Source organism: Rana temporaria, chromosome 10, assembly GCF_905171775.1.
Source record: "Rana temporaria chromosome 10, aRanTem1.1, whole genome shotgun sequence".
Classification (NCBI taxonomy): Eukaryota; Metazoa; Chordata; class Amphibia; order Anura; family Ranidae; genus Rana; species Rana temporaria.
Window position 1 is genome coordinate 97,703,868 of NC_053498.1, and position 15,830 is coordinate 97,719,697.

General features: G+C 40.0%; 1 protein-coding gene across 4 annotated transcripts in view; it reads right to left on the bottom strand.

Moving 5' to 3' along the window:
• Positions 1-15,830, bottom strand: part of LOC120915362 (myosin-binding protein C, fast-type-like) — a 186,188-nt gene that overhangs the window by 121,814 nt on the left and 48,544 nt on the right. For 2 of the 4 annotated variants that reach the window (XM_040325789.1, XM_040325788.1), the window contains 3 exons: positions 8,134-8,163; positions 7,746-7,778; positions 5,347-5,418 (listed from right to left, as the gene is read on the bottom strand). In XM_040325789.1, the coding sequence (XP_040181723.1) occupies positions 5,347-5,418; positions 7,746-7,778; positions 8,134-8,163 (135 nt within the window). The remainder of the gene's footprint in view (positions 1-5,346; positions 5,419-7,745; positions 7,779-8,133; positions 8,164-15,830) is intronic. The other 2 variants (XM_040325790.1, XM_040325791.1) reach the window with 2 other exon arrangements.

Here is a 15,830-nt window from a genome sequence, read left to right on the forward strand (position 1 = left end):
ACAAAATGTGCCAAGCCAATGCACAATGTTGCATCAATACAATCAAAAGTGAAATATTTGGGTAACCAAATAAACATCAATATTAGTGAAAAAAAGGGGGGGATCCAATATACAAAAACACCAAAAAACAATGGTCCAATAAAGTGCAACGTGCAATAATTATAGTGTAAACAAATTCCAAAGTGATCCAAAGTATTTTAAAACAACATGCAAAAATTAAGCATGAAAATAAATCTAATTGTGAAAAAATGTCCAGTGAAATGAATAATGTTACATTAGTAACAATGTCTCTAAAATTCACCAATAAAAGTTAGAAATAAAAACACAGTGATATTAATAAGGTGTCACAGTGCATATATGAATGAAGAAAAAACAATCATAAAGAGATGTTCAGTGAAAAGGATAGTGCTCCAAAACGCAAAATCTTTAAAGTTCACGGCGTTCAGTGATCAATCCTGGATGTGCATGCAAGCTTAAAACTTCCACCATCAGGATTCCCAGAAGTGTCCAGCAAACTAAGTGTTCCAGCCTCTTACCTCAGAGCGGCTTGTAATTGAGCCTATATAGATGTCTCACAAGCTGTCAGCTGTTCATCCAGCTCCACAGTCCCACGACCCAGTCACGGATGGTTGCAGTCTCTCAGAGACTATTTGGATTCTCTCCTGTATCCTGCTCGGGTGTGCTTCTCCTCTGCTGCCAAGTTCCAGCAATGCCTCCTCTCTACTTCTTCCCCTAACAGCTTCAACTCTTCTGGGAAGGCTGTCCACAAGGTTTAAGAGTGTCTATGGGAATGTTTGACCATTCTTCCAGAACCACACCCACCAACACCCCCAACACCAACACCCCCCATTCCTCATATACTACTAGTGTGCGAACATTACTTAGTTGTGGCCGCTGCCTAGTTCAAAACAGTTAGTTCACTAATATTAATTTTGGTGGATTTATTTTTATTATTAGTAGCTATTCTCATTATTATTGTGGTTTGCGCATTAGTTTCCCCCATTGCTCATCTGATTCATAGTCTCTGCTCTAGTTAAAGCAGTTGTATACCCCCAATTTTTTTTTTTTTTTTTAAACCCTGCAAGACAAAGGCATAATGAGCTAGTATGACTAGCATACTATCTCATTATCAATTACTTACCTTAGATCGAAGCCCCCGCAGTGGTCCTTGGACACGTCTTTCGTCGCCCCCATTATGATACGCAGAGTGACTTCCGGGTATTACCGCTCTGGGCGTCGTGACTGGCCAGAGCGGCAATGACGTCACTCCCATGCACGCGCGGAATGTCACGATCCCCGCGCATCCGCACATTTATGGCACTTTCCGGCAGGCTCCCATTCAAGAGTCGCCACGCTCAGTGCGCTTGCGCTGTTGTCTATGGCGCGCAGGCGCCGTAGACATCGGTGCCCGCTTTTTTGCAAATATCTCCTTAACCAAGTAGGTTAAGGAGATATTGCAACACCTACAGGTAAGCCTTAATGTAGGCTTACCTGTAGGTGCAAGTATGACGAGGGTATACAACCGCTTTAATCCCAAAGGTGTTCTATTGGGTTGAGGTCAGGACTGTGTGCAGGCCAGTCAAGTCCGCCCCCCCAAACTCGCTCATCCATGTCTTTATGGATTTGTTTTGTGCACTGGTCCAATTCATTTGGTTTGGGGGGATTATGGTCTGGGTGTTTTTTTCAGGGGTTGGGCTAGTTTCAGTGAAAGAAACTCTAGGGGAACACTTGGATCCCATGTGTGCTTCACTAAATACCAACTGATGCATGTTAGCATAGACTAGTGTAGACTAATATTCTCACTCAGCATCTGAGACAAATACAGTGCAGACCAAAAGTTTGGACACACCTTCTCATTCAAAGAGTTTTCTTTATTTTCATGACTATGAAAATTGTAGATTCACACTGAAGGCATCAAAACTATGAATTAACACATGTGGAATTATACATAACAAAAAAGTGTGAAACAACTGAAAATATATTTCATATTCTAGGTTCTTCAAAGTAGACACCTTTTGCTTTGATTACTGCTTTGCACACTCTTGGCATTCTCTTGATGAGCTTCAAGAGGTGGTCACCTGGCGCAGCACCCCATCACTCTCCTTCTTGGTCAAATAGCCCTTACACAGCCTGGAGGTGTGTTTGGGGTCATTGTCCTGTTGAAAAATAAATGATGGTCCAACTAAATGCAAACCGGATGGAATAGCATGCCGCTGCAAGATGCTGTGGTAGCCATGCTGGTTCAGTATGCCTTAAATTTTGAATAAATCCCCAACAGTGTCACCAGCAAAGCACCCCCACACCATCACACCTCCTCCTCCATGCTTCACGGTGGGAACCAGGCATGTAGAGTCCATCCGTTTACCTTTTCTGTGTCGCACAAAGACACAGGGGTTGGAACCAAAGATCTCAAGTTTGGACTCATCAGACCAAAGCACAGATTTCCACTGGTCTAATGTCCATTCCTTGTGTTCTTTAGCCCAAACAAGTCTCTTCTGCTTGTTGCCTTTCTTTAGCAGTGGTTTCCTAGCAGATATTCTACCATGAAGTCCTGATTCAGTCTCCTCCTAACAGTTCTAGAGATGTGTCTGCTGCAAAAGGTGGCTACTTTGAAGAACCTAGAATATGAAATATATTTTCAGTTGTTTCACACTTTTTTGTTATGTATAATTCCAGATGTGTTAATTCATAGTTTTGATGCCTTCAGTGTGAATCTACAATTTTCATAGTCATGAAAATAAAGAAAACTCTTTGAATGAGAAGGTGTGTCCAAACTTTTGGTCTGTACTGTATGTATTTCAATCCTCAGAATTCAGAAAAAAAATGTAACTCCTATCCCATAGGGCAAACAATAATAAAACCTTCTATACAAGTCAAGTGATGAAGAGAGAAGGTGTTGTACATCAAGCAAGTTTGTTTTAGACTGGGTTCACAATGATGTGAATTGGATGCTGGTTTCCGCTGCATTCGATTCTCATTACAGGCAACTGTGACCAGCTCTCAATAGAGCTGGTTCACACAGCTACGGGGTGGCCGTGGAAAAGAGTCCTGTGCATATTTGGCTCAGTTTCAGGTATGAAGTAAGCCAAAAAAGTTGACCTGATTCGCACCTGAAACTGTGTACAGGGACGCATCGGACCCCCTGCTATGAGCCGCGGTCACAGCTAGTGTGAACCCAGCCTTATTTGGCGTCTATGCATAGCAGAACAACAGTTGAAACCATTACATGAAGAAATTATTTCCGGACGGCTGCACTTCCAAAAATCCTGTTATTAAAGCTTCATATGACAAGTGGTTGGCAGATGGAGCAGGGAACAAAGAGGTAGACGCGTTTCGCGCAAATATCAGCGCTTAGTCATTACCTCAGGTATTTGCGTGGAAAGTGTCTACCTCTTTGTCCCCTGCTCCATCTGTCAACCACTTTTCATGTGACAACACTGAAGAGATTACACTTTACTACAATGTAAAGTAGTGAGTGTACAGCTTGTATACAAGTGCAAGTTTGCTGTCCCCTCAAAATAAATAAACACACAGCCATTAATGTCCTAACTGCTGCCAACAAAAGTGATTACATCACTAAGTGAAAGTGTCCACCATTATTTTCCAGCACTGCCTTAACCCTCTTGGGCATGGAGTTCACCAGAGCTTCACAGGTTGCCACTGAAGTCCTCTTCCACTCCTACATGACGACATCACAGAGCTGGTGGATGTTAGAGTCCTTGTGTTCCTCCACCTTCCGTTTGAGGATGCCCCACAGATGCTCAATAGGGTTTAGGTCTGGAGACATGCATGGCCGATCCATCACCTTTACCCTCAGCTTCTGTGGCAAGGCAGTGGTCGTCTTGGAGATGTGTTTGGGGTCATGTTGCAATACTGCCCTGCAGCCCAGTCTCCTAAGGGAGGGGCTCATGCTCCGCTTCAGTATGTCACAGTACATATTAGCATTCAATAAATTGTAGCTCCCCAGTGACGGCAGCACTCATGCAGCCCCAAACCATGCTTGACTGTAGGCAAGACACACTTGTCTTTGCATTCCTCACTTGGTTGCTGCCACACACGCTTGACACCATCTGAACCAAATAGGTTTATCTTCAGGTCTCATCAGGCCACAGGACATGGTTCCAGTAATCCATGTCCTTAGTCTGCTTATCTTCAGCAAACTGTTTGCAGGTTTTCTTGTGCTAATCTTCAGAAGAGGCTTCCTTCTGGGATGACAGCCATGCAGACCAATTTGATGCAGTGTGCGGCGTCTAGTCTGAGCACTGATAGGCTGACCCCCCACTCCTTCAACCTCTGCCGCACTGCTGGCAGCACTCATATGTCTATTTCCCAAAGGCAACCTCTGGCTATGACGCTGAGCATGTGCACTCAACTCCTTTGGGCGACCATGGCAAGGCCTGTGCTGAGTGTAACCTGTCCTGTTAAACCGCTGTATGGTCTTGGCCATCGTGCTGCAGCTCAGTTTCATGGTCTTTGCAATATTCTTATAGCCTAGGCCATCTTTATGTAGAGCAAAAAAAAAATCAGATCCTCTTTGCCATGAGGTGCCATGTTAAACTTCCAGTGACCATTATGAGACAGTGAGAGCGATAACACCAAATTTAACACACCTGCTCCTTATTCACACCTGAGACCTTGTTGTAACACTAACGAGACACATGACACCGGGGAGGGAAAATGGCTAATTGGACCCAATTTGGAAATTTTCACTTAGGGGTGTACTCACCTTACTCACCAGTGCCACCCATCAGTGTCCATAAGTTCCACCTATCAGTGCCCATAAGTGCCCCCTATCAGTGCCCATCAGTACCACATATCAGTGCTCATCAATGCCTATCGGTGCTCATCAGGGCTGCATATGATTTCCGCCCATCAGTGCAGCATATTAAAGCCTCCTCATCAGTGCTGTCTTATCAGTGCCATCTCATCAGTGGCCATCTGTGCAGCCTATCAGTGCAGTCTCATCAGCGCACATCAACGAAGATTAAAAAAATACTTACGTGCAAACATTTTTTAAAGAAACTAAGAAAAACTTAGCAAAAAATTAAAAAAACAGTGGTGATACCATAAAAAAAAAGCTCTATCTGTTTAAAAAAAAAATGGTAACAATTTCATTTAGCTACAGAGTTGCATGCCACGCAATTGTCATTCAAAATGTGACAGCGCTGACATCTGAAAATTGGCCTGGGCAGGAAGGGGGTGAAAGTGCCCAATGCTGAAGCGGTTAAACAATAAAATATTTTTCTTTTAGTTACATTTTAAATATCTGTCTGTAAAGCAGCTTCAAAAACACATAGGTAATCGAAATGCTGGCAGTTGTATTGTTTCATGTTCAGTAATACATACCAGTTTGCACATTTACACTTGCTGGTTTATGCAACAACAATGCAGTCATGTCAGGAGGTTCTTGATCTGCATCTTAAATGAGAACAAATATTGATTAGAAAAAAAGAAATATAAACATGACGCTTAATCTACTGTAATTATTTTTCAGCCTATTTTTCCTATTATTAGTATTACTTGTTTACTGTCTAGAAGCTGCCTTTATTTATTGACAAGCTTATAAATCCCAAGTTTTGCTGCAAAGGCCCAAAGGAGATCAGAAATAAAACATAAAAAATACTTTACATTGTTTATGCTATGTTAACATTCATACTGGGATTGAATAATAAAGAATAATTTAAAACATATATTCCTTATGTATCCTTATCAGCAAGGTAAAGCATCTTAGTTTGCTTTTAATAAATCATTGACTGATCACAAAGCAAATACAATTTACAAATGCACCAACATGTGTACAATATAAATAGAAGATAGATATATAGATAGATAGATAGATAGATAGATAGATAGATAGATAGATAGATAGATAGATAGATAGATAGATAGATAGATAGAATAAAGGCTTAAAATATAACAATACAATAATAACATACAGGAATCCATTAAGGATAAAATGGCAAACATAATTTATGAGTATATAGTATAATTTTCCGATAATCTTCTCAATTGGGTATACTTGCTTCTCAAAATGTTTGATTCCAATATGAATTCACATTATTTCTAATAATATCACATGCTTAGATGCATTTTACAGCTTTATTACAGTGGACAGTCCAGTTAACAGAAGCTCAGAAATATGCACACAAATGTATGGAAGAAAGTATAGTAAAAAAAAGTACATAGTAAAAACAGAATAATTGATTATAAACTTTTCATAAAAAATATATATATAATCTTTGCTCACTAATTTCTTCTTTGCCTCTATGTTTATATACACTAGGCTTTACTTTGTGGTCCAGTTTAAATTAAAATATACTTTCATCCCAGAGTCCTATTTTGCAATTCATCTGCTTGCCGATAGAACTTATCTTAATGCATCTTCCTTTCTATTTCTGTATCGGTATCATTGCTGTTCAGTTATAAATATTGTATTTGGTAACTTTCTTTTAGAGCAATAATATTGCTCACTTGCATTTATTTTGTTAATGGTTTGTATTGCGATATTTCTGCCTGAATAAGCAGTCAGTTTTTTTTTTTTTTTTAAATGTGTGTCCAAAAAAAAAGCAATGCATTGAAATGCATAGAAAATATATTAACTAGATTGTGTCATATTGAGAAGTTATTTAACCACTAGCCGACCAGCCGCCGCAGTTTTATGGCCGCAGGTCGGCTCGGCTGCGCGAAATCACGTAATATAACGTCATTTCGCATTTCAGCCACTAGGGGCGCGCGCCCCCGCTGCTCGCCCCTGTTGCCGACGCGTGTGCCCAGCAGGCGCGATCACCGCCGGGCATCCGTGATCGCTCGTTACAGAGCGAGAACCGGGAGCTGTGTGTGTCAGGGGGAGAAATGACTGATCGTCTGTTCATACAATGTATGAACAGCGATCTGTCATTTCCCCTAGTCAGTCCCACCCCCCTTCAGTTAGAACACACCTAGGGAACATAATAACCCCTTCCTCGCCCCCTAGTGTTAACCCCTTCCCTGCCAGTGACATTTTTACAGTAATCAATGCATTTGTATAGCACTGATCGCTATATAAAAATGGCAAAGGTCCCAAAAATTGGTCAAAAGTGTCCGAAGTGTCCGCCATAAGGTCGCAATACCGCTAAAAATCGCAGATCTCCACCATTACTAGTAAAAAAGAAAATATTAATAAAAATGCCATAAAACGACCCCCTATTTTGTAGACTCTATAACTTTTGCGCATACCAATCAATAAATGCTTATTGTGATTTTTTTTATGAAAAATATGTAGAAAAATACATATCGGCCTAAACTGAGGATTTTTTTTTTTATATATATTTTTGGGGGATATTTATTACAGCAAAAAGTAAAATTTTAATTTATTTTTTCAAAATTGTCACTCTATTTTTGTTTATAGCGCAAAAAATAAAAACCGCAGTGGTGATCAAATACCACCAAAAGAAAGCACTATATGTGGGAAAAAAAGGACGTCAATTATATTTGGGAGCCACGCCGCACGACCGCGCAATTGTCAGTTAAAGCGACGCAGTGCCGAATCACAAAAAGTGGCCCGGTCATTGACCAGCAAAATGGTCCAGGGCTGAAGTGGTTAAGAAGGTATCAGCAGATCTTACATGTGCACAATTAACAAGGATGAAAACATATAGTCCATCTATGGTAATGGTCAAATGTTGATTTTTTTTTTATTTTCCAATTGCTGATGTAAATATATCATCTGATTTTTTGTGAAATATTTGTAAAGGCAATGAACTTACCATATGATGATGAAATTTCCTCAAAATAGTCCGCTGAAAATCAAATGAAAAATGAACATTTATGAATAATGAAAGAAATAAGGTTGTTTCTCATCATAAGTGATACCACGGAGCTGTAAAAAAAAATATGACTATATTTTCACATTTCAAAATGTTGTAATGCTAAATATATCAAATGGTCCCATTATTTACTCTGTAGATACACTTGGTTTTTCTGTCAAATTTAAAATATAAATGTGTTTGGCATTTGTTAGGCTTTTTCTTGGCTTGCGGTTCACTTTGATAACAAAACCGCTAGATGTCACTAGTCCGTTCTTCTTGATATGAGACATGTTTCTGCTGTGCGAGTCTTGAATTACTGTCAAACTGCTTCTGTTGGAAGACTTACCCATCTCCCGCTCATCTTCATCGTAAGACTCTGTAAGTCAAAAGATTAAAATGGAAACTCAGAAATATGTAGAGAATGGCATTGACATTTTCTATCCAGATGTGTACCGTGCGTTACACCAACTGTGAACTATATTTGTGCAATTATCAAGGCTTCATGACACTGACAAGCCAGCTGGTTTCCAGACATGACGATGTTTTCAGTCGGGGTTTTCCAATGACCTCTCATGCCCCATGCAAAATGGCTCTTCAACTGCACCTTCCAAACCGGCAAGGAGCTTGGTCCTTCGATGACAGATGATGAGCGTTTGAAAAATCCAGCATGCAAACATGAACAAGGGACCAACCACAGACATCTAGGATCACAGACAAACAAGACATCCAGTATTTTCATGCAGTAAAATCAAACATGGCATAATCCGAACAGGACATTCTCAATAATTCAACATATATAACAGGGAGAGGACGTACAACTGGAATATCTTTTGAACACTAACATTTAACGCATAGAACATTTAACATAGAACACTAAATCTCCAGCCAAGTGGCTACATAAACAGATGAAACACACATATAGGAATTGTTATGGAGTTTAAATGATTTGTAAAGTAATGAACATACTCCTTTGGTTCACCTATTCCTGCTGCTATACAGTGTCTTGAAAAAGTATTCATACCCCTTGAAATTTTCCACATTTTGGCCTGTTACAACCAAAAACGTAAATGTGTTTTTATTGGGATTTAATGTGATAGACCAACACAAAGTGGTACATAATTGTGAAGTGGAAGGAAAATGATAAACGTTTTTAATTTTTTTTTTACAAATAAATATCTGAAAACTGTAGCATGCATTTGTATTCAGCCTCCTTTACTCTGATACCCCTAACTAAAATCTAGTGGAAACAATTGCCTTAAGAAGTCACCTAATTAGTAAATAGAGTCCACCTGTGTGTAATTTAATCTTAGTAGAAATACAGCTTTTTTGTGAAGCCCTCAGAGGTTTGTTAGAGAACCTTAGAGAACAAACAGCACAATGGAGGCCAAGGAACACACCAGACAGGTCAGGGATAACGTTTAAAGAAGGGTTAGGTTATAAAAAAAAAATTCCCAAGCTTTGAACATCTCACGGAGCACTGCTCAATCCATCTTCCGAAAATGGGAAGAGTATGGCACAACTGCAAACCTACCAAGACATGGCCGTCCACCTAAAACTGACAGACCAGGCAAGGAGAGCATTAATCAGAGAAGCAACCAAGAGGCCCATGGTACCTTTGGAGGAGCTACAGAGATCCACAGCTCAGGTGGGAGAATCTGTCCACAGGACAACTATTAGTCGTGCACTCCACTATTCTGGCCTTTATGGAAAAGTGGCAAGAAGAAAGTCATTGTTGAAAGAAAGCTGTAAGAATTCCCGTTTGCAGTTTGCGAGAAGCCATGTGGGGGAAATAGCAAACATGTGGGAGAAGGTGCTCTGGTCAGATGAGACCAAAATTGAACTTTTTGGCCTAAAAGCAAAGCTCACTGGGATTGATTTACTAAAGACAAATAAATCTTCACTTTGCAAAGAGTATTCAATCACATGCAAGGAAAATTTAAAAAACTGTGATTTTTCTTACAGATGATTGGATGATGGAAGTCAGCAGAGCTTCTGCTCATGTTCTAATCCCTGGAGCATCTGCACTTGCAGAGGGCAACTAACTGCACTTTGAAAAGTGCACAGCCTATTTGCCTTCAGTAAATCAACCCTTGTGTGTGGCAGAAAACACATCACCCTGAACACACCACCCCTACAGTGAAACATAGTGGTGGCAGCATCATGTTGTGGGGATGCTTTGCTTCAGCAGGGACAGGGAAGCTGGTCAGAGTTGATGGGAATATGAATGGAGCCAAATACAGGGCAATCTTAGAAGAAAACCTGTTAGTCTGCAAAAGACTTGAGACCCCAAACATACAGCCAGAGCTACAATTGAATGGCTTAGATCAAAGCATAGTCATGAGTTAGAATGGCCCAGTCAAAGTCCAGATCAAAATCCAATTAAGAATCTGTGGCAAGACTTGAAAATTACTGTTCACCACTAACAGAAATTCAGACCGCAATAAAAACATTGATACCACGTAAACGCCCTGGTGTAGATGGCTTTTCATCTGCCTACTATAAACGGTTTTCCATAATTTTATCACCACTTATGGTTGAGGCCTTCAACACTCTACATATTGGACAATCCTTTCGTACTGAATCTCTCACAGCTTCCATCTCCATGACACCTAAACCAAATACTGATGATACCTCATGGTCAAATTTCAAACCGATTTCCATTCTTAACCTAGATATAAAGATATTGGCCAAAATTCCTGCAACCTGACTTAATCCCATAATCGGTACTTTGATCCACAAGGATCAAACTGGCTTTATCCCTTTCAGACAAACTGGTGACAATATTCGCCGAGCTACACTTCTGGCACATAAAGCCCACTCTCGTTGTATCCCTACCTGTTTCCTCTCGTTAGTTATATGAAAAGCTTTTGACTCGCTATCTTGGCCTTATCTTCATACAATTCTCCAGAGTTGGGGATTCGGAGCAAATTTCTTGCGTTGGATTGATACCTTATATCAAAACCCCAAATGCTTATATTTCTTATTCAGGATACCGTTCCGACCCCTTTAAAATCGAGAGAGGTACCAGGCAGGGATGCCCATTATGCCCTGTCCTCTTTGCCCTAGCCATTGAACCCCTAGCATAACTCATTCAATCTAACCCAAACATCAAAGGATTAGAACTTGGGGGTCATCACCACAAATTATGCCTATTTGCAGATGATGTCCTGATATTTCTTACTTCGCCCCTGTTATCAGCACCGCTTCTCATGGACATTCTTTCCAAATTTGGACAATTATTAGGACTAACAATAAACTTCCACAAATCCACAGCCCTAAACATTTCTTTATCACCTACTCTCCAAATGGAACATCATGATTCTCTCCCGTTTGTCTGGTCGACCTCACATATTTCTTATCTAGGCATAAATTTTACAGCAAACCCATCTGACCTCTACACAGTCAACTACCCACCTATGCTTACACAACTTTCTAAACTCCTAGCTAATTGGTCTTCTCTACCGTTGGCATGGATGGGTAGAATAACAGTGATCAAAATGTCTATCCATCCTAAACTTTTATACCTCTTTAGAGTACTACCCATAATAATCCCTTCACATGTTCTTAGTATTTTACAACGAAAAACCAATCAATTAATTTGGGGCTCACTCAAACCTCGTTTACCCAAATTAACCTTATCTCCCCCCCGTATTAGAGGCGGAATTAGTGTGCCAGATTTCACCAAATATTATTACGCAGCACAACTAGCACAATTACCCAAATATCAAGCTACAAAGGAAATTCCACTATGGATATCATTGAAGTCAATCGAGTGTGGCCCTCTTTCTATTCGAAATTTACTATGGTTAACTCCTACACAGCCAAAGAAAATCACAAATCCTATTACCAAACACAGCCTTTCCATTTGGGACAGACTGAAGAACAGATTTGGACTCATATTTAAACATAATCCCCTCCTCTCATTTTTACGTAACTCTTCCTTCTACCCAGCCTGGTCCTTCCCAAATTCTTTTTCAGCATGGTAAAATGTAGGTTTAATTAGAGTTCATCATTTCTTTAATTCTCAAAATATACAATTTCCAGACTTATGCAAAACATATTCCCTCCCATCCACAGAAATCTTTCGATATCTCCAAATTTAAAAAAAAGTTGGAACACAACAAACCCACTGACACACAAATTCCTGACTTCACAGTCTTTGAAAATGCTTGCAAATCTGACCCCCATAGACATGGACTTATTTCTGCCATATATGAACAATTACTCTCTCATGTAACCGCTTCTCCTCCAACATACACAACCAAATGGGAAACTGATCTTCATTTTTAACCAAATGAACTAGACTGGTCTCAAATTTGGCAAACCACTAAATCGGCCACACCAAATATAGTGGCTCTCGAAACAAATTATAAATTGCTAACTAGATGGTGTCTGGTACTATCCAGAATATCCAAATTTCCCCTTCAATATCCCTCTCACTGTTTTAGAGGCTGTACTACTCTGGGTTCACCCATACATATATAGTGGGAATGTCCCATAGTAAGTGCCTTTTGGTCAGAAATCTTCAAAATTCTTTCTACTATGTTCAATAAACCCTTAAACCCGATCCCTCTGTAGCACTTCTGAACAGAAAACCACAGATTATAACACTCCCCCAATCCAAATACTTATTTTTATAACTACGGCAGCTAAACAAACTGTAGCAAAAGTGTGGAAATCAAACTCTTTCTGCATAGAGCCAGTCACACAATCTATGATACATTCTAAAACTGAAGCTATACTATTAGATAAAGTTTCTAATTTTGAATCCTTATGGAGACCATGGATCAAACACTATTTACACCCTGGTTTGCACTGTTCACTAATTTCTCCCTGAGAGATTATAATATCCACCCCGCTACTATGATTACCTTCACCTGATTCTCTAACCATTGGTCCCCCTGGACCTTTCTTTCTCTCTCCCCTCTGTGCCCTATCCCATCTACTAGGTTTATTCTTGTTAATTATCTGATATATCAACTGTAATAGAAGATGCTTTGAATGGTTGGGATTTTTGAACTTCGCACCAGATAAAGGCACGAGAAAGAACTTGGCCCTGGTTTAGCCTGGTTTATTCCCCCAGCTATTCTACAGCACATTAACTTTATATTTCTTTATAGGTTTATTCTATTCTAATATCTTCATAGATGACATAATTATCCTACAATCCGCTAGGTTATCTATTTTAATTTACATTATATTATTGTACATGCTCTGTTAATGGAATTGTGTTGATAATTATAAAATTCAATAAAATATTTGAAACAAAAATTACGGTTCACAGATGCTCTCCATTTAATCTAAAAATGAGTTGTCAATGAGTTCTGTGAAGTGCATTACCCCTTCCTATCCACAAGATGCCGCTGCCACGTATATGAACTTGTAGCCTATCCAGCTACATAGTGTGAAAACGAGGCGTGGAGCGCATCGTAACATACATCGTGATACGCGGAAGTGCGGCATCAGGACTCGGAGGGCGCATGCGCGTGACGTCATGACGGTTGTCTGGCGTTACGCAAGCTTGCTTCTCTCCCAGTGGAGACATGGAAGGAGACAACGAGCTCCTATGAACATGAGGGGTACATCATCGCGCTCCACCATTGGGGTGAGTGACTCCTCCCCATTACTTATTGAAGCGCAGCTGAGTGTCATGTTCCTAATGGGCAGTGAACGCCGGCGGATTAACAGATGAATGATTCCAAACAGGTGGGTAATGGGCTATTAAGGCAGGTGAGGGCATGTGACTGTGTACACACCCCAGTAGAAGTCCAATTGCGACGAAACCGGTAGGGTATACAGGTCACATTGCCACCATCTGCTAAAAACTCTGTGGATTCCTTCAGCCTTTCACAGGGCATTGAAGCTTTATTTTTTGCTGCATGTTTTTCTGGTTGGATTGTTTTCTCCTTTTTTTTTGGATTCACTACTGAATTTTATTGCAAATTTTATTCAAAGTGTTGATCTTTGTAGTGACACTAGTTTGATGTTTTTTATTAAATCACAACTTTTTTACACTATGAGGAGCTTTTTCTTTTTTTCTTTTTTCCTCACATACCTTGGTATGATCAATTACTGGCTGTATCACGATTTTCCAATCACCCTTGGAAACATCCGAACCCCCCTGGACTGTGAGTATAATCTCCCACCAGCAACCGTCCTGATGTCACATAGGCTTTGAAATAGCCTTGGAAGGGTACCACCGCAAGGATAACCAGAGAGGGCAATCAGGCCCATAAAAGCATTGGAGACCCACCCATCGTATGATGAGCAGTGGGTCATTGGAATCTGGTAAGAGTATCCATTTACTACCTTCCCTAAAGTGATTGGAATGAGTTGCTGAAGATATTCATCTCTTCAAGTCCATACGAGTGGAAAGAGTTTATACTTGTATATCACCACCGATAGGGGGACGGACTTTACATCTTTTGTTTCTATGCAGACTGCTGCAGAGGAATATAGAGATTCTTCCACATATTAATTTATGTTGATGCTGGGTGTCTGGTTCATATGCCAAATTGGGAGAGTTGCTACCTCCTCTTTTGGCTATTAAACACCTTTTGATTGCCGGATTGATCTCTATGGACACATAACAACACAGATTGATCATGTACAATATGGTGTTGGGTTGAATTTGTGTTATTGCACTCTGTTCAATTTACAGGTTTATCTAATATTCTCATTTTTCTATTTTGTGATTGATATTTCACATTTGTGATACTATATATTATCCCACTATCACTGTGTGGATACACGTTGTTTTTTCATTCCTTTTAGGAGTGTCTTACTCCATTTGGGGCATCCCGAGTAGAGCTGAGTCATTGGCGCTACACTTTATATTTTTACATTCTTTCACAAATAAATTTTGTGTGTTGGCTGCCTACCTATATTATAATTTAGTTTGCGCATTATTTTTTACACTCACAATCTCCATTTAATCTGACAGAGTTTGAGCTATTTTGTAATGAAGAATGGGCAAAAATGTCACTCTCCAGATGTGCAAAGCTGGTAGAGACATCCCCAAAAAGAGTTGCAGCTGTAATTGCAGTGAAAGGTGGGGCTGAATACAAATGTACGCCATACTTTTCATATATTTGTTTGTAAAATAAAATTGAAAACCATTTATAATTTTCCTTCCACTTTACAATTATTTGCCACTTTGTGTTGTCTATCACATAAAATCCCAATAAAAGACATTTACGTTTTTTAGTTGTAGCCTGACAAAATATGGAAAATTTCAAGGTGTATAGATATTTTTTTAAGGCACTGTATGCCAAGACCACACTTTTTAGATCCTACAGTTTTTCCTCCGAATTCTGTAAATAGTACACAACCTGATAGCAACGCCATCCACAAAAGTGTGGCACTAAATAGCCATTTATTGCACTCTGCATAGCAAATTGTCTGTCAATGATTGATATTGGCAGGACTGGGGATTTTGGTAGGCCTTTTTATGGAAATAAATAAAATGAAAATGCAAACAGTTTTTGTTATAACAAATTAAATATTTGAATTACCATTAAAGCTGGTAGGGAAGGAAAAGAGGGTGAATGTCATGTAAAATCATAAAAGGCATGTAAAGCAATGAAAGGAGGATGCATGTCATGTAAAGGGTCAGTAGGATGCATGTCATGTAACGGTAAGGTGGATGCATATTGTATAATGGGTCAGGAGGATGCATGATATTTAACCACTTCCTGCCTGGCCTATAGCGGATTGACGGCCGGGAAGTGGTTCGGTTATCCTGACTGGGCATCATATAACGTCCAGCAGGATAACATGCCGGGCACGCAGCGCAGCGATCGTGAGTGCGGCATGTCAGACTCTCTGACAGAGGCTTCTTCCCATGTGATCAGATGTGAGCAATCACAGCTGATCATCAGGTGGACCAGGAAGTGCCGGTAAACTGCATTCCTCGGTTCGCACTGACAGGGAGAGCCGATCGGCGGCTTTCCCTGTCACAGGGAGGGTCTGTGCTGATAAACAGCACATTAATTATAAGTACAGCCCCTATCAAATGTGCACATCAGCTGTCAATCAGTGCCC